The sequence below is a fragment of the Amia ocellicauda genome, chromosome 7 (assembly GCF_036373705.1).
Source record: "Amia ocellicauda isolate fAmiCal2 chromosome 7, fAmiCal2.hap1, whole genome shotgun sequence".
Classification (NCBI taxonomy): Eukaryota; Metazoa; Chordata; class Actinopteri; order Amiiformes; family Amiidae; genus Amia; species Amia ocellicauda.
This window is the reverse complement of record NC_089856.1, coordinates 44,720,076-44,744,328: the sequence shown is the minus strand read 5'-3', so window position 1 is coordinate 44,744,328 and position 24,253 is coordinate 44,720,076. Positions and strand designations below refer to the sequence as shown.

Here is a 24,253-nt window from a genome sequence, read left to right as displayed (position 1 = left end):
ATTATTAGCATTAATTTAACTTTTCAACAGTTTACAAAAAATGTTAAGATTATTACCCATATTGGTAACACTTTACAATAATGGGCATTAATTCCTCATGAATTCCGATAGTACAACACACGAAAAACACATGAATACATAATACTTGTAACTCATTTGTATCATTTGTATACTTGAAATTCATTTGTAATTCAAGAATGTGAATTCATAATGATTTAAAGGCTGTTATTTATATGGAATTCATGTTTAATAAATGAAGCTGATCATATATATATATAATGTCTTCACACATTAATTCATGTTTTTCACAACCCCCTGGCAAGCGAATCAAAATTAATTCATACCCTCTTACTCCCTCGCCATGTGGTTGTGAAAAACATGAATTTATGTGTGAAGAAGATATATGATCAGCTTCATTTATTAAACATGAATTCCATATGAATAAGATCCTTTATATCCTTTAGATCCTTTATATCCTTTATATCAGTATGAATTCACATACTTGAATTACAAATTAATTTCAAGAATTACATCATGGTTTCCTGTGTTTTTCCTGTGTTGTACTATCATAATTCATGAGGAATTAATGCCCATTATTGTAAAGTGTTACTGAATAATCAGTACTTAGCGAGTTACCCTGTGTTTACATTTGTCATGGAGCTACCTATATCCCTATATCAATAATGCAATAAAAATTGACTATGTTTATCAGTGGCAAAATGGTGGCCCATCCAGTAGCTATATTAGCCACACCAACCATAACGTTGACTCCATTTGCCAAGTTTTTGATTGCCAGCAGCAATGGATAAATATCTATACTCACTATGTTCGAAGTGATAGCTAGACTACAAATGAATTAACACGATTTCATCTGCATATCTGGATCAGTGATTTGCACAAACAATGAATGAATCATTCAAATGAAACGAGTATTACTATTTGAATGGAATGAAGAACAGATTCACCCCATCTTTGTTTCAGTCATCTCAAGACATCACAGCTTTAGAGGTGGTTCAGAGTACTACATTCATAACATACATATTACCGTTTTGGAGAGGATCTAACATAGACAATTAAGGGCACGATTTGAACAATTTTTTAATATCAAGGTAATGAAAAGTGTTTGATCTGCTCTCTTCCAATGTTGTGCTTTAAGCTATTCCATTCTGTTAATTGTATTATAGGCATCACATTGTGGAACTTAAAGGAATTGCAGAAGAACAAAGATGAACGCTCACAGTGCAAGACAGAGTTCAGTGTCTCTGCCTCGGACTCTATTGAGGACAAAGCTTCTGCTCTGAGGGTGAATGCTTCACTCAAGGCAAGTCTTCTTGGGGGGATGGTACAAGTTGAAGGAGCTGCCAAGTACTTCAATGACAGAATGAAATCCAACAGCCAGGCCAGGGTCACTCTACAGTACTACACCACTACTAAATATGAACAACTGACTATGGATCACTTGGCCAAAGAAAATATAACACACAAAAAGGTGTTTGAGGAAGACACGGCGACCCATGTGGTCACTGCCGTGCTGTACGGGGCGGAGGCTTACTTTGTGTTTGACAGAGAGGTGTCTGCAGACGAGAACATACAGGAAGTAGAAGGAGAACTCAAACTCAGAATAGACCAGGTGAAGACCATCACAATGGATACCCAAGGCTTTGTGAAAATGAATGAAAACGAGACGACAGCTGTCAATAAATTCAACTGCACATTTTATGGGGATTTTCAGCTGAAGTCCAACCCCTGCACCTTCAACGATGCCATCCAAGTCTACAGCACCCTCCCACAACTGCTGGGGGTTAATGGAGAAAATGCCGTGCCTGTCAAGGTCTGGCTGTACCCACTCATCAAACTGGACTCCATGGCTGCTAAGATTGTCAGAGATATAAGTGATGAATCAGCTACACTATCACAGGAAGTTCTGGAGGATCTTCAAAGAATTGAAATGCAGTGCAATGACTTGGCAAAGCACACCATAGCCAAAATGTTTCCTGAAGTGAACGAAAAGATAAACAAGCTGAGAAAAATGAACCAGCAATACAAGATATATTTAATGGCCAAACTTGCAAACTTGTTGCCTGCAATCCGTGGGGGTAAGCAACATGAATCAGCATTAAGAGAGGTGTTCAACCACAATGAAGAGTCTCCTTTTAACATTCAGAAACTCAACCTGTTCCTGAAAACCAAAGAGAAAGAGATGAATGCAGTGAAAGGGATTCTCAACAAATTACAGAACGGTGGTCTACAAGTCCTGTCATTAGAAAGGGAGCTAGATAAAACGGTATATGATCCAGATGTTGAGAATGTGGTTTGCTTTACATTTACTTCACTACACCAGACTGAGCCATATCTGGCAGAGCTGTCTGATTACCTCAAAGCTCCAGAGAATCACAGAACTAACAGATTACAGCATGGTGATCAAATAGACTGCAAAGAATGGGTAAACAATCATTCCTTCCAAAAGATGAGAACATGTCTTAGACTATTCCTCGAGCTAGTAGACCTCAACAAGGGAAACAAAGAAACTAAATTCTTTGTGACTTCTAAAAAAGATGAGCAGTGTCCAGCAGCCTCCATTCTCCTGTATGAGAGTGGGTCTTGTGCGGGTGATTATTTTGAGCCTCCAGCAAAGCCTGCCTCCCCTGCAGGTTGCTCAGTGACACATGACAGTGTCACAGTACCAATGGCTCCTCCATGCTCTGCCACAGTGCAGCGCAGACTGCAGTACAAAGCCAAGGGTCAAGACGAATGGCCATCTTACACTGTCATGGGCACTGAGGACACAGTCACTGTGTCAGGGCTGCAGCCAAACACTGAGTATGAGCTCAGGTTCACAGCACTGGGCAAGCTGGGCTACACCGTGAGCAGTGACATCTCCGGCATGAAGACTCTTCCAGCAAGTCCACCAGGAAAACCATCAGCTCTCCAGGTGACTCCATCTTCTATCACAATAACCTGGGCAGGTCCTGCTTCTGTAGGAGAGGGGGCGACTGTACAGGGCTACAGGGTTGAATACATACAGGAAGAGCAACTGGATATTAAGGAAAAGTGTGTTCAGTGGCTGAAGAAAACAACAAAGAGAGACAATTCAGTGATTTTGAATGAACTGAATAAAAAAACCTCCTACAGAATCAGAGTGTTCTGTGATTGTGGAGATCTTGGAGCCAGTGCAGCCAGTGATGAAGTGATGATCACAACACCAGAAAGTACAGCTTTGCAGAGATTCCAGATTGAGACAAGGAACTATACTTTGTTGGAAGAGGGAAATCCCTCTATCTACAAACTTAATTTAAAAGAAGAGTCCAAAGATGAGAGAGGATATTGTCAGATTTATAGCTTTGGAGAAAAGGCAGTGCATCTTCAAAACAGAACAATCTTGGTCCTTGGAGCGACTGGTTCAGGGAAGACCACCCTAATCAATGGAATGATCAACCACATCCTGGGAGTGGAATGGGAGGATGAGTTCAGGTTTAAACTGATACATGAAGAGACCAACAAGTCCCAAGCTCAGAGTCAGACATCTGAGATCACAGCCTATCACATTTATCACCGTGAGGGATTCAAGATTCCTTACTCCCTCACCATCATAGACACTCCCGGGTTTGGAGACACCAGAGGCATTGAACAAGACAAACTCATCACTGAGAAGATCAGGGAATTCTTCTCTGATCCAGCTGGTGTTGTCAGTGTCGATGCAGTATGCTTTGTAGTCCAGTCTTCTTTAGCTCGCCTCACACCAACACAGAAATACATCTTTGATTCAATCCTCTCAATTTTTGGAAATGATATTGCAAACAACATCCTGCTGCTCACTACTTTTGCTGATGGAAATGTCCCCCCTGTTTTAGATGCTGTCATAGAAGCCAAAGTGCCCTGTGCCAAAGCCAAGGACAACACACCTCTTTATTTCAAGTTCAATAACTCAATATTGTTTTCATCTAACACATCTAGTTGTGAGACTGTAGGTCTGGAAGAGTTTGAAAAATTATTCTGGAAGATGGGCTCATTTAGCACAGATATTTTTTTCTGTCACTTAAACAAAATGGAGACCAGAAGCTTAAAGCTGACAAAAGAAGTTCTGGAAGAGCGCAAAAAACTGGAGGTTTGTGTGGAAGGACTACACCCAATTATTAAAAACGGGCTCATTAAACTAAATGAAATTAAAAGGACAAAGGAGGTTCTTCAATTTCACCGAAATACTATAAAGAGAAATGAGAACTTTGAGTATGAAGTGGATGTATTCGAGACAGTGACACGTCTTGGTGACACGTTTTCAACCAACTGCAACATATGTAAGGTTACATGCCACCATGGCTGCAATGGTTTTAATAATTTCCTTACAATGTGCAGTGCTTTTAATAAGTGGGGAAACTGCAATGTGTGCCCTAAAAAATGCAAGTCAAAGAGTCACTCCTCAGAAATGTTTTATTATATAGTTGAAAAGAAAAAAGAAAAGAGAACATATGAGGATCTGAAAAAGCAACATGAGGAAGCAGTGGGGAAAGCTGTGGATGTAGAAGAAATCCTTAAGAGCCTTGAGAATGAATACACAGCTATGAATGAACAGGTGTTTCAGCTTGTGGAAGAATCTTCTGAGAGGCTTTCGAGACTGAGGCAGATTGCTCTCCGACCAAACCCTCTCACAACAACAGATTATATCGACGTGCTGGTGGAAGCTGAAGAAAAGGAAGCCAAACCGGGCTTCAAGAAACGAATTCAGTCATTAAAGGGAATGCGGAAGACTGCCAAGATTGTACAAAAGGTTGCCAGTGCAGAGGAAATGCCACCAGAAGAAATGACAGGTCAAAGTGATAAAAGAGAGGCATTTCGTAAAGACTTGAATAATTGGTTCAGAATTTCCAAAATATCACAGACAATTGATCAAGATGAACTTGACCATAGTGAGACAACCATTAGCCATTGCCAAGAAGAAACAAAAAGGGAGGAAGAATAAAGGCAGAAGACAAGACCACGAGAAATAAAATCACAAACCTCATTAGTTAAAATACATTAACTACATGTAAGAAACACTAATCCCTCACTTTCAACTTGCAACTGCATTTTTTTTTCAAGTTGTAAAGTCACCAGAAAAATAAAAAGATCTAAATAATAAAAGAGAAGTCTTCCATAATTACTTAAAATCTTGGTTTAGAATCTTGAATACGGCAGAGGATCAGGATGAGCCTGACCATGTTGACACTACTGTTAGACCTCAAGAGCTGGCTTTTCACACAGCTGTCAACCATCACAACCATCTCAGTTTGGTCAGTCTTTGTCTATTTAGTTTGGACCTCTGGTTGCAATAAACTGTTTTAATGAGCTCTTTTTGTTTTATGCAGCTTAAAAATGTTGTCCAAAAACATTGGCATGTTTTATTCAGTCATCCAAGTCCTAGCAAATATATTGAAAATAAATGCACAGCAAAGGGTTCTCTTGCAAATCAAAGTCCTTGTGGTTCATTTGACACAGAAAAAATGTCACATCATTTAAAATATCAAATACATTTATAATCAATGTGGTCTTTCTAAATCAATCTGATCTGTTGTTGATTTGTTGTAGATTATTTGTAAATATCATGCTTTAGGCCATAAACATGGTATCAATGTGTTCCCAGTGTTTCCTGTATATTGAGACTGAATTGTTCTTTGTCAATTGATGTTTCCAAATAAAAATATAATTGATGTTATGATTTAAAACTTGTATTAACGTATACTATTTATTGATTGTGTCTGTTATTTGTGAAAGTATTTAACTACACACTCAAGTGTGTAAGGGAACATTTAAAACTATGTTCATAGTAATTGTTAGCCACAATAATGGTGAATTTGCTTCAAAGTATTATCCATTTATTACCCACTTTAATTTATTTGGAGGTAGTATTTATATAAATAGAGCAATGAACAGTCCTAATCAATGACTGCTTTTAGAAATGATAACTGATAACAGGTAACTAATTAAGGTACTGAGATTGTTAATTGAGAATTCATTTGCAGAGTTTTAAATGTTTTTTTATTATCCAAAGTTGAACTAACTCTTTAAAATAAAACAAAATGTGATGAAGACCTTAAGGCAGAAACATTGAATAACGATGGTCTAAGGTGAGTGTGGTATTATCTTTTCTTAGTTTTAAGTCTACTTAGGAAAAAAACTTTAACAAAAGAGAAATTATGCAAGTGATCATTTAAATATGTATTTATTTACACAGAGTTATAATGTTTTATGTACCTTTAATTAAGCAAATTATTGAAAGTAAGCCTTTTCTAGACAAATAGCTTAATGACCTGTGGATTTAAATAGGATGTTCATTGCCTACACTTCAGTATTGATAAAATACATACATATATATATATATATATATATATATATATATATATATATATATATATATATATATTAAAATACATTAAATTAAAGCAAATTAAAATAAAATAAATACAAGCACAAAGAGGCTACTTACAATAGTTCTCAATAGTATTCACCCCCCTTTGGACTTTTCCACTTATCATTCTGTTACAACATGAATGGATTTAATTAGGAGTTTTTGCCACTGATCAACACAGAACATGTCCATAATGTCAAAGTGAAAAATATAATTTGCAAATTGTTCTAAATTAATTACTAATACAAAAGTGACAATTTTTCAATCATCCCCTTTGCTGTGACACATCTGATTGAGCTGTGGTGAAGCCAATTGTCTTTAGAAGTAACACATTAGTTGATTAGATTCCACACCACAATTAAGGTGTGTCACATGATTTCAGGTTAAATACACCTGTCTCTGGGAGGTCCCACAGTTGGTAAATACAATTCCTAACAAAGTTTTCATCAAGGAGAAGTGGAAGTGGATTCTTCAATGGCACCAATCAGGGGTAGGATCTAAGAAAATTTCCAAGACATTGAATATCCCCTGGAGCACAGTAAAGTGCAAAATTAAGAAATGCAGAGAAGAGGGCACAACTGAATCTACCTAGATCAGGCCGTCCTCAAACCCTGAGTATCCGGGTGAGAAGGGCACTAGTTAGGGAGGGCACCAATAGGCTTATGACAACTCTACAGGAGTTAGTCTTCCACAGCTGAGCTGGGAGACGCTGCATATTGTAACAATAACCTGGGTGCTGCACAAAAGTGAGTTATTTAATTAGAGTGACTATAAATCATGAATTAAGTAGGACACATTCCTACAGATCTGAACTTTACACTGCTGTGTCACATAGAGCTGTTATTTTCACGTTAATCCTCCACCTGGCTGTCATAAAATCACTTCAACAGAAAACACAATCCAATGTAGAAAGACCTTGTTTAATCCCTTTACGGCCATATTCATTCAATTCAGCAAAATAGCATTTTGATTATGACCTTTTATTTGCTGACACTTCACTGATAATCCATCCCAAACTGGGATCACAATGGATGTTTTGCAAACTTTTTTTGTTTTACCAGTAAGCAGAAGGCTCTATGGAGGTTGTTTCATATTTACTTGGAACATTATTTAAAAACATGAATGAAGCAATAATGCCTATATTAAATGCATTTTCTGACCAGTGAAAGACAATACTACACTTCCAATATTTTTAATTTTTTTATTTTCACAAAGCTAGTATGTACAAGCATTGTCCATCAGATTTAAAGACAAGCTAATACTAAAAAGCTTTTAGGATTAAATCGTATAAACAAATTTAAAACCTTAGACTTTGTGGTTATAGTTAAGGTTTACTATCAGTAACAAGACACAAAATATATATAATAAAATACCAGTAGTGTACAGCAACACTGACGGGTGCATCTCATCCACATTAGATCCCAAAGCACTATCACCCCATAGTTAATTAGTCCCAGTCTGCTCTCTGTTACAGACAGGTGTCCAATGCATATATACACTATTTTACATTCTACACTAGTTTATGAGTACATGACCCTGGAATGTACAGTATTTTTCATTGATCAAATTAAACTATCAAATGTTTTGTAATATTTTTGTCTAATATGGAAGATTGTCGGAAATGTAGTGTCTCAAAATTTGTCTCTTAATATTTTTCATTTATTTTAGATTATCCACATTCTCCTTTATCAGTAATCTAAAATCAATATTTTTTCTCCCAAGATACTAAAAAGCACCCCAAAAGCCATACATGTATTAAAATTCTTCTACAAATGTATTGTTCACAATCAATTTAAAAAGCAGAGAGCTGCATGTTTGATATCACAGTGCCAGATAAATGAATCCGGATTAAAAGTCTAATGGTACCTGTGTCTCCTGTGAATAGGACAATGCCTTTTTGGCACTTTCAGTTTAAAAAATGAACGCTGGAATCAAAACAACCCTTATGATTTCACATCTATGTATATATCAGCCCAAAATATTATGTTGGGTGTTCTGAGCTCAGGGTTCAATGATGACCACAATAAAGAGTGTTATTTATTACCAATATGTAGCCTGTGTGATTAACTGATAGTTATCTTACACCAATAAAGACATAAAGGTGTTGTGAAAGTAGTATAAGTGCTTGTGACTGTTACAGTAGAGGTTTTCACACCACGGGAATGAACAGTGAAGAGACGACTTCTGCAAAAGACTCTCGCAACTTCTCCTGCCTTAAAGTGGTGAGTAAAATCTAAAATCATCTTGAAATGGGAGCTTATTTTTGGTATAATGAAGAGGAGTTAACTCAAATAAAACCCAGAATTGACTTGTCAATAATATTTGAATACGCCAAATGAAAAAAAGCAAATATTGGCTTTCTGCACTTTTTTATTCTATCAGACAAAGGCCAGACAAAATTAAAACTTTGACCTACACATTAATCAGATAAATGTGTACCCTACTGCTTTTACATTTTTAAGTAGTAGAAAGATGCTTCTGACAATACATTTTACTGTGATATGGTACAAGTTTCTAGTGTGCCATTCATCACATTTTTGATTTGGTGTGTTAAGTTCCATATATGTGTTTGCGTGCATGTATATATTTAAGCCTTTATACCAACAATAGGAACACAAGCTAAAAAAATGAATTACTTGAGATTCAAAACTTCGGTTCAGTTTATTATTTTTGAATAGGCCTAACATGTATATTTGTATGTATTATATTAATTATGTTAAACCTGCAATCTCAATCAGAACTTTCTTAGTCATTATTAGGAGATCATTCTCATATGATCTTATAAGGGGATATAGTAAGATATAGCCATTATGCTATATAAATGCTATATAAAAGTTAATAAACTAATCAAAATTACAAAGAAACAAAAACAACCACAAACTGTATGAAAGCTTAAATATTATTCTAAATAATAATATTTGCCAGAAGTAAATTTTGATCTAAATAAATTCACTATGCTATTTCATGGTTACAGTTGTAAATATCTTTATTAAAACATTGTACAATTAGCATTTAATAGTTGAATAATGCCAAATAATGTTGAATAAGGCTCTATTATTCAGTGGGGGGCATTTTCCTGGCATGGTTTGCGTCCACTTGTCCACTTAGAGCCGCCAGCAGGTTTCATCTGGCCCGAGATGTTCTGGGTAAAATAAATAAATAAATAATCGTTTGCATACAGTTATTATCAACTATGTGTAATAAGCAAAGTTAATAGGTTTCTATGATATGATACATTAATTAACACTAGAAGCGCCGACATTACGTACTGCCTACAAGCGCCAAAGCCGGTCATTGTAACCGATAGCTCTTTAACAGACAAACCATCGCACTCTGTACTGCAGTAACATCATGTATTGATCAGTGGAGTAAAAGCACTCTGTGCCATTTGGGCAGTGTTTTCACAGCACTGGCACAAACCCACGAATGATCTGTTATTCCCAGTATCACTGATGGACCTGAATCAATCATGTTCATATACACAGCATGTCCACAATGAGCTGTCTTCAGTCTGCGTGATCTTGTGGGTAATTACTCCCTATAGCGCACTGGATTCAAAATCTACTGATCACAGGGCAGCTGCATTAACCACAGTATCTGAACCAGCTATTCTGGACAAATGTATAGTTAATGAATTACTCACATATTCAAACACAATATGTCATTATTGTTGTTAATAGTTGTATGAAATGCTTTCTGTGGCACTTATAATAGGCAATTTTGGTACACTTCTCTCTTCTACTTTTTGTAATTTTACATTTTGGTGTTTTCATGTGCCAACATGCAATTTCTGATTGATTGGTACAGCTATTATGGACAGACATTTGGCGTTTTATGACTATAACCTGCATTCTTTCAAATGTATAATTAATGAATAACACAGATATTCAAACACAATATGTAATTATTAATAGTTAACATTAATAGAAAACATGCTTTCTATGGCACTTATTAGTTGCACTTTTCTCTTCTACTCTTCTACTAACGTATTCTTGTCAATGTTGCATAAGAAAATGCTTTCTGTTCAACATGTATTTGTTGCAGTTCTCTCTTTTGCTTTATTGAAATACAAATACAAATACATTGCGTGTTATTTTCATGTGCCAACAATGCATTGGTTGGTATCTGTAGGCCTTAGAGGGAAGGGTCACTGCAAATCATTACAAAGTTATTCTGAGAGATCACCTTTATCCTGTGATGAAACATTTCTCTCCTGATGGGAGTGGTCTCTTCCAGGATGACAATGCCCCATCCACAGGGCACAAGGGTCACTGAATGGTGTAATGAGTATGAAAATTATGTGAATCATATGCTATTGCCTTCGCAGTCACCAGATCTCAACCCAGTTGAACACCTATGGGAGATTTTGGACCAACATGTTAGACAGCGCTCTCCACCACCATCATCAAAACCCCAAATGAGGGAATATCTTTTGGAAGAATAGTGTTCATCCCTCCAGTAGAGTCCAGACTCTAGAATCTGTGCCAAGAGCATTGAAGCTGTTACTGAGGTACTTTATGTTGTTTTTTCCTTTATTTTGTCACCCATCTGTATCTGTACTGTACATGGTTTTAGTTAAGCTGGGGTGCCTACAAAGACACCTGCAGGACAACAATTTAATCGCTGTGCTAAGATTGGCTGTTGCCCTGCCCAGCACTACATATCCCAGACACCCAGGGATATGACTCATACAAGGGAAGCACCTGACACATAGGATGCCCCTGATTGGCCGGCTCCTGTATAAAAGCAGGAAGCCAGCGTGGCGAGTGGCGAGTGGCGAGTGGCGAGTGGTCAGTGGTCTATAAAGTTATCTTTATATTAGTTCTAAGTGTAGTTTAGGGATCTGTGTTTGTGTTTAGGTCAGGCTCAGTGAAGAGCTAGAGTTTGGAATATACTTTCTGTATGTCCTTTTGGTTTGACCACCTCCTCACTGTATATAATAAATTCCCTCCTTACACCGTACTCCCCTGCCTGTGTGTCGCTGTTTTTCTGAGAGAAGTGATGCATGGAGATGTATGTGTCTTACAGCATTTTCTCAGCCGATCCTTGCTATGATGTCTAAAAGCAGTGAGACCATAGAGACAGCAGCTCTGGGCCGACCTTTCCAACTGGGCATGCTGTACGACTGCCGCAGGGACGCTCTGATCCCAGGTATGGTCACACCGCACACACAGCCTCACTGCTCCTCACACTGACATACTGCTTACAGTTCATGGTTTCAATTTCAAGTCCTCTTTAGTGAAAGATTATTGCTACCAAAGTTTAGAGATTTCAATACTTACATGAGAAGATAAAAAGTACAATCAACCAAAGAACACTTTTATAGAATACTGCCTTTGATTGACTGTTTCTTTTTTCTCCAAGAAACGCAGGTATTAACATACAGAACACAAGTCTCATTCATACACAAATATTACAGAAGTTATTATGTTATGACATAAATGAAAAAAACAACAAGAACATCCTTCCAAAAGTGCATTAACCCACCTTCCTTGGAATAATACCAGAGCTCTGTGCATGTGGCTAACAAATCAAGTAATTAGTCTACCTCTGCCATTCAGGATTAGCTCCATAAAACCATACTGTAAAACATTAAGCATTCTACATTCTCAAAAACGTAATTATTTACATTGCAGCAAACCTGCCAAAGTGCAAATGGCCATTTTAAGGCCTATGAAATATATTCACATTTTCCATGTAAGAAATTAAAAACAAGAAATTAAAAGTAGAAAAGCAAAAAAAAAAACAATAATACTAAATATAAAATAATCTGTCATATCATATTCGACCATACTAACCACTACCCTCAAATCATTTCATTGTTATTAACTGTATTGTAGGCATCACTCTGTGGGACTTAAAAGACCTACAGAAGAACAAAGATGAACGCTCACAGTGCAAGACAGAGTTCAGTGTCTCTGCCTCGGACTCTATTGAGGACAAAGCTTCTGCTCTGAGGGTGAATGCTTCACTCAAGGCAAGTCTTCTTGGGGGGATGGTACAAGTTGAAGGAGCTGCCAAGTACTTCAATGACAGAATAAAATCCAACAGCCAGGCCAGGGTCACTCTACAGTACTACACCACTACTAAATATGAACAACTGACTATGGATCACTTGGCCAAAGAAAATATAACACACAAAAAGGTGTTTGAGGAAGACACGGCGACCCATGTGGTCACTGCCGTGCTGTACGGGGCGGAGGCTTACTTTGTGTTTGACAGAGAGGTGTCTGCAGACGAGAACAAACAGGAAGTAGAAGGAGAACTCAAACTCAGAATAGACCAGGTGAAGACCATCACAATGGATACCCAAGGCTTTGTGAAAATGAATGAAAACGAGACGACAGCTGTCAATAAATTCAACTGCACATTTTATGGGGATTTTCAGCTGAAGTCCAACCCCTGCACCTTCAACGATGCCATCCAAGTCTACAGCACCCTCCCACAACTGCTGGGGGTTAATGGAGAAAATGCCGTGCCTGTCAAGGTCTGGCTGTACCCACTCATCAAACTGGACTCCATGGCTGCTAAGATTGTCAGAGATATAAGTGATGAATCAGCTACACTATCACAGGAAGTTCTGGAGGATCTTCAAAGAATTGAAATGCAGTGCAATGACTTGGCAAAGCACACCATAGCCAAAATGTTTCCTGAAGTGAACGAAAAGATAAACAAGCTGAGAAAAATGAACCAGCAATACAAGATATATTTAATGGCCAAACTTGCAAACTTGTTGCCTGCAATCCGTGGGGGTAAGCAACATGAATCAGCATTAAGAGAGGTGTTCAACCACAATGAAGAGTCTCCTTTTAACATTCAGAAACTCAACCTGTTCCTGAAAACCAAAGAGAAAGAGATGAATAAAGTACAGGGGATTCTCAACGAATTACAGAACTGTGGTCTACAAGTCCTGTCATTAGAAAGGGAGCTAGATAAAACGGTATATGATCCAGATGTTGAGAATGTGGTTTGCTTTACATTTACTTCACTACACCAGACTGAGCCATATCTGGCAGAGCTGTCCGATTACCTCAAAGCTCCAGGGAATCACAGAACTAACAGATTACAGCATGGTGATCAAGTAGACTGCAAAGAATGGGTAAACAATCATTCCTTCCAAAAGATGAGAACATGTCTTAGACTATTCCTCGAGCTAGTAGACCTCAACAAGGGAAACAAAGAAACTAAATTCTTTGTGATCTCTAAACAAGATGAGCAGTGTCCAGCAGCCTGCATTCTCCTGTATGAGAGTGGTGATGGTGATGGGGATTATTTTGAGCCTCCAGCAAAGCCTGCCTCCCCTGCAGGTTGCTCAGTGACACATGACAGTGTCACAGTACCAATGGCTCCTCCATGCTCTGCCACAGTGCAGCGCAGACTGCAGTACAAAGCCAAGGGTCAAGATGAATGGACGTCTCACACTGTCATGGGCACTGAGGACACAGTCACTGTGTCAGGGCTGCAGCCAAACACTGAGTATGAGCTCAGGTTCACAGCACTGGGCAAGCTGGGCTACACCGTGAGCAGTGACATCTCCGGCATGAAGACTCTTCCAGCAAGTCCACCAGGAAAACCATCAGCTCTCCAGGTGACTCCATCTTCTATCACGGTAACCTGGGCAGGTCCTGCTTCTGTAGGAGAGGGGGCGACTGTACAGGGCTACAGGGTTGAATACATACAGGAAGAGCAACTGGATATTAAGGAAAAGTGTGTTCAGTGGCTGAAGAAAACAACAAAGAGAAACAATTCAGTGATCTTGAAAGAACTGAATAAAAAAACTTCCTACAGAATCAGAGTGTTCTGTGATTGTGGAGATCCTGGAGCCAGTGCAGCCAGTGATGAAGTGGTGATCACAACACCAGAAACGGGAGGTTGTGAGAGATTTCAACTTGACCCACAATACTATACTTTGTTACAAGAAGGGAAGCCCTCTATCTACAAACTTAATTTAAAAGAAGAGTCCAAAGATGAGAGAGGATATTGTCAGATTTATAGCTTTGGAGAAAAGGCAGTGCATCTTCAAAACAGAACAATCTTGGTCCTTGGAGCGACTGGTTCAGGGAAGACCACCCTAATCAATGGAATGATCAACCACATCCTGGGAGTGGAATGGGAGGATGAGTTCAGGTTTAAACTGATACATGAAGAGACCAACAAGTCCCAAGCTCAGAGTCAGACATCTGAGATCACAGCCTATCACATTTATCACCGTGAGGGATTCAAGATTCCTTACTCCCTCACCATCATAGACACTCCCGGGTTTGAAGACATGAAAGGTATCAAACAAGACAAACTCCTCACCAAGAAGATCAGGGAATTATTTTCTGACCCAAATGGCATTGTCAGTGTCGATGCAGTATGCTTTGTAGTCCAGTCTTTTTTAGTTCGCCTCACACCAACACAGAAATACATCTTTGATTCAATCCTCTCCATTTTTGGAAAAGACATTGCAGAGAACATACTGTTATTCCTTACCTTTTCTGATGGAAAGTTATGCCCTGTTTTAGATGCTGTAAAAGAAGCCAAATTGCCCTGTGCCAAAGCCAAGGACAACACACCTCTTCATTTCAAGTTCAATAATTATGTTTTGTATTTACCGAACACATCTGATTGTGGGGGTGCAGGTGTGGAGGACTTTGAAAAATGGTTGTGGAAAATGGGGTCATATAGCACACACAAATTCCTTTTCAACTTAAACAAAATGGAGGCAAAACCAATACTGCTCATACAGAAGTTTTAGAAATTGGGAAAAACATTCTTCCATTTCATAGAAACACTGCCAGATTCTCTAACATATGATGATGTGACAAATCCAGGGTAGTATGTTTAAAGATTAAATGTCCTTCAACTTTACCTCACATGTGTTTTAATCATTTTTTACCTGGGTTTTTAAGATGGATGAAAGTTGGTAAGTATTAAAAGTTACCTATAGTCAAAATGGACAAAGGGCAAAAAATGTAAAATATTACATAAAATATGCCAAGGACAATTCCAGTCATGATATTCGTATTTTTCATTCACTGCCTATAATCATCATTAACATATCTATATATGTAATATTTTAGATTTTTGTTTGGTGTTTGTGTTGTCATGTTTGCATTTAGTTTCAGAGCTGAGTAAGCACTGGTTGCATGCATTGCTGAAAAATACTTTACTCTCAAGGAATATTTCCTTTCAGCGGTGAAATGTTTCTTCCAAATGCACTCAAATATATGATATATATAATACTTTAAAATAAAGTATTTGGAACAGGCAAATTAAACTATTTACATTTTTACTTGGATAAATTAATAAGAATGTATTACCAAAATAAATAAGAGGATTAAGCCTCCTAATATTCTGAATGATAATTTCATTAAATAATTTGATTGTGATAATCTGTTTAAAAATCATCTGTCTGCAAAATCAGCAAAAGTTAAATTACTGAATAAAAATATATTTCAGACATTTTACTGAGTTACAGTTCATATAAGGAAACCAGCTAATTAGGCCCTAATAATGCAACTGTTGGTCACACAAAAAAGGTAGGGGTGTGAATCAGAAAACCAGTCAGTATCTGGCGTGACCACCATTTGCCTCTCCTTGGTATAGAGTTATCAGGCTGCTGCTTGTGACCCATGAAATATGGTCCTACTCCTCTTAAAAGGTTGTCAGAAGTTGCTGGATATTGGTGGGAACTTGAACACACTGTCGTAGTCATCGAGACAGAGCATCCCAAACATGCTCAGTGTCTGGGGAGTATGCAGGCCATGGAAGAACTGGGACGTCGTGTACAGATCCTTGCAACATGGGGCCGTGCATTATCATGGTAATTCGTGGACATTCCTGCAGTCAGCAGCCAATCACACGCTCCCTCAAAACTCGAGACATCTGTGGCATTGCGTTGTCAAAACTGCACATTTTAGAGTGGCCTTTTATTGTCCCCAGCACAAGGTGCACCTGTGTAATAATCATGCGGTTTAATCAGCTTCTTGATGTGCCACACCTGTCAGATGAATTATCTGGGCAAAGGAGAAATGCTCACTAACAGGGATGTCAACACATTTGTGCACAAAATTATTGAGAAATAAACTTTGTGTGCTTATAGACAATTTCTAGGGTGTTTTATTTCAGCTCATGAAACATTTATATTTTTGTTCAATGTATATGGTACTCCCTTACCATCTCTTACCTAAAATGATGCTAAATTCTCAAAGTGTTGTCTGTCTTTTCCTCTTCAAAACATATACTGCATGCCTTAGATGCCAGAGAGATTTGTTCTCCATAATCTCAGGCAGGTTTTCCAGCTCTGTAGACATTTCAGTTTGTCATTCCTTTCAACTTGATTAAGATCAACCTAAAATCGTGTGCAAAAGTGTAATTACTGAATGTGAGATATGCTTACATAAGAAACCACCAACCTTTTGTATAACAATTTAAATTACACATTTCAGTAGAAATAAAACTTCCTTTTGTCCCGAGACCACATTCTTGCATCTTGTATTCATAACCTCGAGTACTCATCAAATGCAGCTCATGACAAACTGTACAGTTTATTTGTGATAAAAATCTAAGTAGAGGAGTCAAACAATTTACAACAATTTCAAGGCAAGAGAAATGACTGCCAAGTGTGAAATACATAAGCAAATGGAAGACATTTCCTTTTGGAGTGAGAAATACATTTTCTCCCTTAAGGTACAACTGTGCCATAACCCTAATCTGCAAAGGATTCTAAAACCAAATATTGATGTACAGGACATCTAGATAGAGACAGAGAGAGACTGCAGTGCAGGAAAATAGTTGTGTGGTTAAAAACAGTACTGATCTCATAAAGAACATCTGAATAATACTGAGAGCTGATGCATGAAGAACATATCCCAGTGAAGTTTCCACCATCTCAGTATAACCCATTGGCTGTCAACGATCAGTCCGAGTGCAGCAGACTCCTCCTCCCAGGCAAGGGCTTCTCCAAATGTATTCTGTCCACCGCATAGTTTTACTGCCGATACACAGCCAAAAACTCTCTGTACTTTCTCTTCAGCTCTGCCACTTTTGTCGCTATAGAAGAAAAGAGGAAAATGCTTGATTTCAGAGATGTAGCTATACAACATCCTTTGTTCTGGTTCACAGGTTACAGCCCATGTGTACACGTAGACTCCAGTAGGTTATGATCACTGTAATAATAACCACGGTAGCTCACCAGTACAATCGCCGGATAAAATACTATACAGCTGGTCACAGCAAAATGGGCTTTCAGAGCATTGAACAACCGTTATTTGCTTCCCCCTGGACATGTCCTTGCAAAACTGGTTTCTTTATCGTAAACAGACACTGACTTGGCATGCATTTACACTGATCTCCGAGAAGAAGCAAAACATGGACAGTAACATCAGAGAGAGGCTTACAGTCAAAGCAGCCTGCCTTGAACCAACAACAAGGTCAAACTGCACAGAGACGGGCTACTAATGCCATAGAGTCTCTTTCTGATTAGATTGTTTTAAATAAAGGTTTTGTGCTCGGAACGTGTCAGGAACAGGAAGGACAGTTAACAGAGCAGGAGGGTGGCGATGCTGGCCAGTGGCTCACTAAACAGAGCGCTCGTGTCATACTCACGTAAGGAGCGCATCTCCCCTTTGCTCCAGAACTGCCTGGCCTGCTGTCGCTGTTCCACGGTTTTGATCACCGTTCTTGACGTTTCCGAGACGTGCTGCAAAGCCTGCAATTCCTACCGAGAGAGGAATTAGATCTATAATCAGATTGTAACCTTTAAAACATGATACACTGATGTGCACCAAGACTTATATGGTCATTCAACATGTTATTCATTCAAAAATGTTAAAACCTGTGTTGCATGGAAGGTTAAGGTTCAGTTTTAAACTTTAATATATTTTATTTTATATTTATTATGGTGTACATGCATGAATTCTGAAATGGTTTTAAACAGCAGAACATGACTGAATCGGTTCTTCAGGGTGATTTAACAGGTTATCCTAAAGGGCTGTAGGTGTCTCTTGGTAGTGCGTGCGCTGTACCTGGCTGCAGGCGTGCAGTAGCTGGTGCGTGGTCTGAAACACCTGCGCGTTGACGCTGAGCTGCGGCGGCTCTCTGTTGCAGTAGTCTCGGAAATCTGTAGCGTACACTTGGCCGAATGCCGACATGAGCTGGGCGAGATCGGAGAGGGCGATTCTGAGGGACTGTGCCGACACACTGGGGCCTCTGCTACCGCTGGAGTGAGGGCCAGCCTTCAGGAACTCACACTGGAAGAAAAACAAGAGAGCGATCAAAGACAAAACAGTGAACGTCCATCTTTAACCTTGTGAATGAGGTGTTAAAGAGTCATTTTAAATCTTCACCAACGTGTCAACACACCCAAATGATTGCATAGGATTAGATCATTTACCCCAAAACTGCATTGTGGGAAAGTCCAAAAGGTTTTCTAAATCGACACAAGATCCTGTTATTCTGGTAGACTTTGTTGTTGGCTTCCTTTTGATGCCCATTTCACTTGATATTCAGTAAAAAAAAAAAAAGGAATGAGATGGACGTCTAATCTGACTCAAACCAGCCAAAACATGTTCAAAACTGGGGGTTTGATCTCACCTCTGAGTAAATTTCACTGAGGACAGAGTTTGTTTTTTCCAAAAGGGCAGAGGCCTCCTTCAGGGAATGCTCCTTTGCTTTGCCTGACGCAGTTCGATGCCTACGATAAAAATAAAGGAATAAAACATAAGACATCTCAAATACAATCCAAAGAAGGAGCTGATTATAGTGTCAAACTAAGTTTATAAACCAGCACAACTGGTCATGTGCAAGTGTAATTATTCTGTATTAATTTTTATGAATTTATGACACTGTTCTGATTTCTCTTTTCCTCTCTAGAGTGCTTTGAGATACTATGCTGTCAAGATACTATAAATAATAATAACTTAGGATGTACAACCGTTTTCCCACATGATAAATTGGTTACAAGGGGAAAAGGGCTCACGTTTTGCCAGCCGGCTCTCTCTTGAGAAGCAGCTCACGGATGTCTGCCGGCCAGGGGCTGCAGCTGGGGTGGATGAGATCGGGGAGGTGTGGGCTGGACAGTAGCTCCCCCAGCAGCTCCTCGGTCCTGGTCACCTCTTCAGAGAGGGACAGATCTCCCCTGCAACAACATCACTCTTGTGAATCCTGGTTTCCACTGCTAATCAAGATTGAAACAGTTTCTTCTTTTTCATCATCATCATTGCCCTATAATCAGAATGACCTTCTGGCTTCTAAGCATTGAAAGAAAGACTTTGGACTACAGAAAAACCTTGACCCATCCATGAAATGCAAATTAGAAACCCTTGGGCCCAGCAGAAGTGTGTGATTGTCTACTGTCCACCAGTAACTACCTAACTGGTCCAGGTCCAATTTAAAATAGTCATTCATATAAATGCTTAGATCTGACTCAAAATTGTAATTGTTACATTAATATGGCCTGTATTATGCATTAAAATTTTAATAGTGCACTAAGGAATATAGTACAGATTAATCACACAGCCCTGCAGCGATTACTTGAAGTCGCTTCAAAGATTACTAAAACCACTGCAATTTATTACATCCACTTACTCTAATGAACTACATATAAAAACATTTGCCATTCATTGACCTAGATTAAAAACTAACCTGATTGAATTTCCTTAAATCTACCTGACATTTTTACCATTTCAGAGCACCGAGTTTGATAATGTGCTTAAACAGACAGGTGTACACTTCTGTGTTTTCAGTTATACATTAACAGCTATCGTTCTTACACAGAAGATGAGGAGGAGGAGGAGTTCCCAGAGGCCTTCTCGGCCTGCGGACCAGGGACTAAAGTGAGGAGCTGGTCCAAGAAAACAAGCTGGCGGAGGGGCGTGGCCGAGCCCTAAAGAAACAAACCACATCATCTTACCCCTGGGACCATACATTTTAAGGCATATCATTTAAAAACGGGTGGGGGGTAGAGGATAGGACACTTTTACTTCTTATAGATTAAAAACTGTTGAGGTGTACCAAAGTAACCGTCTTGTTACACACTTCATTTCAGTTACTTCAATTCATCTCTAATAATCTGATTCAAGTTATTTTAATTAATTATCATTTTTTTCGTTATTGCTTGCAGATCGTAGGTCGCAGTAGATTTTAAGATGCTGTGGGTAAACTTAATATCTTCAGGAGCTGAAAACAACTAGGTTTCCATGTCAGATTAACAGAATTAATACTAACAAGGGCATCGAGTGGTAAAGGTTAATATCTCAATTGAAGAGCTCGGGTCAGCTGGAGCCGATCACTCGAGTGTGCGCTTCTCTCAGCGACTCCTACCTTGATCAAATCGGTGTCATCTGGTCGACACAGCATCATCTCAAACCCCAGCTTTGCCATTTCTGTGGTGGGCAGAACAGCAATAAGCTTTCAGAACTGGGGTCAATAACACTGTTTTCTGGGGGTCAAATTAATTTCTTGAATTGGAAAAAGTGTTCTATGGGATTGACATTTTGAAACCAACACAACTGACTAATTATTTTTCAATTCTGGGGAATCTCACTCTTTTGTGTAGAGATTCATTTCAGTGAATTGATTGATAAAACATGATTATAGCACTATCACAATATAAATTGGACTAAGCAATGCATATACGTACCTTGGATTAGAGCGTCTGTCTGTGTCGAAGCAAGAACCAGGATTTTTTTACTCAGTGACGGACATACACTAAAGGAGAAGCCAGAAAACAAAACTATGAATAAGACTGATCTTTGAGGTTTTTAGATGAAGGCTACAAACTGTATTCTTACCTACGCCGAGTTCTTGGGTATCTGATCAACAATCTTCTAGCACTCAATCTAGACATAAGGGGAACTGAATGTCCTCCTTCTTTAGCTTGCAGGACATGAACTATTCTGACCAGACAGGTAACCAATCTGCCACCCACTATATGACACCTAAACATCACTGACAGTTCAGAGATGCTGCAGAAGAAGGCGAGTTGTTTTCCGTGCTACCTCATGCAGATCCACTTGAGAATATCCATGCGGTGTAAAGAGGGGGTGCAGAGCAGCTCCTGCATGCTCTCCGCTTCCCTCAGGAACAGGCCTTCGAGCAGCGGGCATCTGAGCCGCTGCAAACAACAGCACAATTAGCTTGAATAGCAGCTGCATTAAGTCCACAACTGTATAGATTTGTGTGTGTTTAATACATAAAGTATAACTCAATGGATGGTAATAAAAGGCTCAAAAGTGTTCAAAAGTGTTACAATGACCACAGTAAAACAGTCCGCATTACTGAAAAACCCTTCAATAAACTGTCAGCTGGTTGTAAAGGCCGTTTAAAACAAGCACAGTTGCATGTATATTCATATTTAGTGTGATGTTACTTACAATATTTTGTTTCACTGAAAACCTAAGTGTAATACTACAGTTTCCCCCAGAGTGCAATGGTAAACTCCTACAGTATTTGTTTTTCTGGGATAATGGTGTGAAATGTCACAGCCGTTGCATAAGTGTTCATAACTGCATCAGGCTGGGTATGACGCAGATGCGACGTGCAAACCATTAAACGTCATAAGAGTGACGACATTACAACACAAAGCACCATGACATGAGCTTCTCTGTCTCTAACACAACAGTGCTCATTAGCTGGATACTTGCTGCTGTCACTGGGTTTCTGAGGAGTGGTAGGCTTCTTTAAATAGCATTGCATGTATGTAGTCATGTACCCTGTTTATCACTGAAAAGTGAAATAAACATCGCATTAATAATACAATAGGCCAATAAAAGCGGTTTAATATGTCCGCTGGCATGAACACGCAGCTCGTAATCACACAGGTAACTGGGTTTATAGGCTTCCTATAATTTACAGAGCTGTACTGTGTTCACCTTTTCAGTTCCTGACGGGGTTTACTGGGACACACACACACACACACACACACACACACACACACACACACACACACACACACACACACACACACACAGAGAGAATAATGTCGTTTTTCTGTTGCTGTTTGGGATTTGATTTGGATACAAAATGCAACACGGCTCGTATTGCAAAGCTGTAAGTGTAGCAACGCACGTAACTGCTTACACGTCGTACATTCGTCATCAAAAGTGTGCATCAAGAAACAAAACAACTTCGACAGGTTATAATATATTGTCGGCAGAATTAGATAAATACCTGCAAAGACTCGTAAACTCTCTGAGAAAGTTGTTTCTCTTTCAAACCACCCGCCATCTTCGTTAGCAGTGACTGACAAGGCCCGCCTTCCGCCCGCTGCCATTGGCTGTCGAAGCTTGCCACCCCCTTCCAAATGCAAATACTCACGATTTCATTGGGTAACAAGGTGGCGCGGCCAAATACATTCCCGAGCCTCTATTGGCTGAGGCCCAGATCACTCACTTTGCTGGCAGTTGGTGCCCATGTATGGGAGTTGAAAAAGCAACTATTACACAAATGGAAACAAGCCGACCTCTAGTTTATAACTGAGAAATTCTGCTGAAGTTATGCACAGCACACAGATCATTTTGATACATTTTTATTTAATAAAATAAATATATATATGCATGACTTAAATATTGAAGTAATTTAAGCAAATATCATGTATAAACAAAGCATACTAAACACACATCATATATTAAATGCAAGTATTGATTATGAAATATATTGCTAATTATGTCCAAAACTGTATAGATACCGATTTTTATGTTTGTGTGTTTAATATGTAAAGTTGTAATGAAATGTTGTGCAACGCAAAGGATGGTAGAAAAGTCAGTGTAACTAGAAAACTGAAGTGTTGGCTATGCAGAACAACGGTAAGCTACTATAGTACTTGTTTTTCCAGGATAATGTTATGTAATTTGAACAGATAAGGACAAAAGAACCCCAAACTGGATCATTTTCAGTTCAGTGCCTGTAGAGATTAGAAACACATGTCAAACACAACCACCTTCCTCGGTTTTGGCTTCTTGTGTATAATACCAGTCATGTGCACATCATCGCCATTGCAGTAGAAGAGACTATGTCAATTGTCTACAGATGTGCATGACTAACCTAATGGTAGAAGAGAAGCAGGGAGATGAGAAGGTCTATAGGGACAGACATGGGAAGGGAGGTAGAGAATTCAACACATTAAGTGATCTTGAGTGGCATCTAAGGCTTGGCGATAGGTTACCTACCTTTTCACCATTTGGTTGGCCTTCGTGATACTTGATACACCAGTGGCACACAGCTGGAGCCTTCAAGCTTCACAATGGGCTGGATTCACAATCAGAGCTACTAACTTACCTGGTACAATTTGTTTTTTGGTGATTCAAACTCACATTCCTCCAGGGTTTTGGCACTTGAGCAGGGAGACTGACCTGTTGGACCTTGGAGACAGAGGAATAGCCAAATTCACCATCTAGCATGAGTATTACATAAGGAAGTCTTCCCCCTAACTACTATATCGAGATTACTGTGTTTATGCAACACCCCTAAATTCAAGGAAAACATTAAGATCAACTGCACAATATTTAAGGAAAATAATAATTGTTCATATATTCATGAACGTTTATCACAGAAATGTATACCTACACATTTTTAAAAGCTTTTGCTTGGATAGTGCTTCCTGTTTATGTATTTGTATTGTTTTTGTAATCCAAATCTTAAGCATTTGTGTCGTGTACATTCCTGTGGCAACCTGACAACTCCCTTAAATAACACTGTCATGAGTATAATATAATCTTATCCTATCAAGACCAAGTTCAAGCTTCAAAACTGTAATATTCAGCCATAACCCTTTTCCCAAAACCTAGTTTCAAATCATTGTAATTCATGGTAATACAGGTCCCTCAGTTTTGTGTTTACATTTTTGCATACGTGAGAAGTGCCATCTCATAATGAAAACTTTCATCT

The 24,253-nt window shown here is 38.8% G+C and overlaps 3 protein-coding genes across 3 annotated transcripts; 2 read left to right on the top strand and 1 right to left on the bottom strand.

Moving 5' to 3' along the window:
- Positions 1 to 1,202: 1,202 nt before the first annotated feature.
- Positions 1,203 to 5,630, top strand: LOC136753604 (uncharacterized). Its single transcript, XM_066709861.1, has one exon. The coding sequence runs from the start codon at positions 1,340 to 1,342 to the stop codon at positions 4,955 to 4,957; it is 3,618 nt and encodes a 1,205-aa protein (XP_066565958.1). The 5' UTR covers positions 1,203 to 1,339; the 3' UTR covers positions 4,958 to 5,630.
- A 2,906-nt stretch (positions 5,631 to 8,536) lies between these two features.
- On the top strand, positions 8,537 to 16,596 carry LOC136753605 (stonustoxin subunit beta-like). The gene is made up of 4 exons (XM_066709863.1): positions 8,537 to 8,604; positions 10,710 to 10,892; positions 11,411 to 11,533; positions 12,223 to 16,596. The coding sequence occupies exons 3-4, from the start codon at positions 11,434 to 11,436 to the stop codon at positions 15,120 to 15,122; spliced, it is 3,000 nt and encodes a 999-aa protein (XP_066565960.1). The 5' UTR covers positions 8,537 to 8,604; positions 10,710 to 10,892; positions 11,411 to 11,433; the 3' UTR covers positions 15,123 to 16,596.
- A 299-nt stretch (positions 16,597 to 16,895) lies between these two features.
- On the bottom strand, positions 16,896 to 22,623 carry haus7 (HAUS augmin-like complex, subunit 7). Its single transcript, XM_066709864.1, has 10 exons — positions 22,538 to 22,623; positions 21,367 to 21,482; positions 21,009 to 21,076; positions 20,690 to 20,751; positions 20,140 to 20,252; positions 19,347 to 19,505; positions 18,962 to 19,061; positions 18,394 to 18,618; positions 17,975 to 18,086; positions 16,896 to 17,419 (listed from the first exon to the last, which is right to left on the bottom strand). Exons 1-10 carry the CDS (start codon positions 22,592 to 22,594, stop codon positions 17,358 to 17,360), a joined length of 1,074 nt encoding a protein of 357 aa, XP_066565961.1. The 5' UTR covers positions 22,595 to 22,623; the 3' UTR covers positions 16,896 to 17,357.
- Positions 22,624 to 24,253: the final 1,630 nt, after the last annotated feature.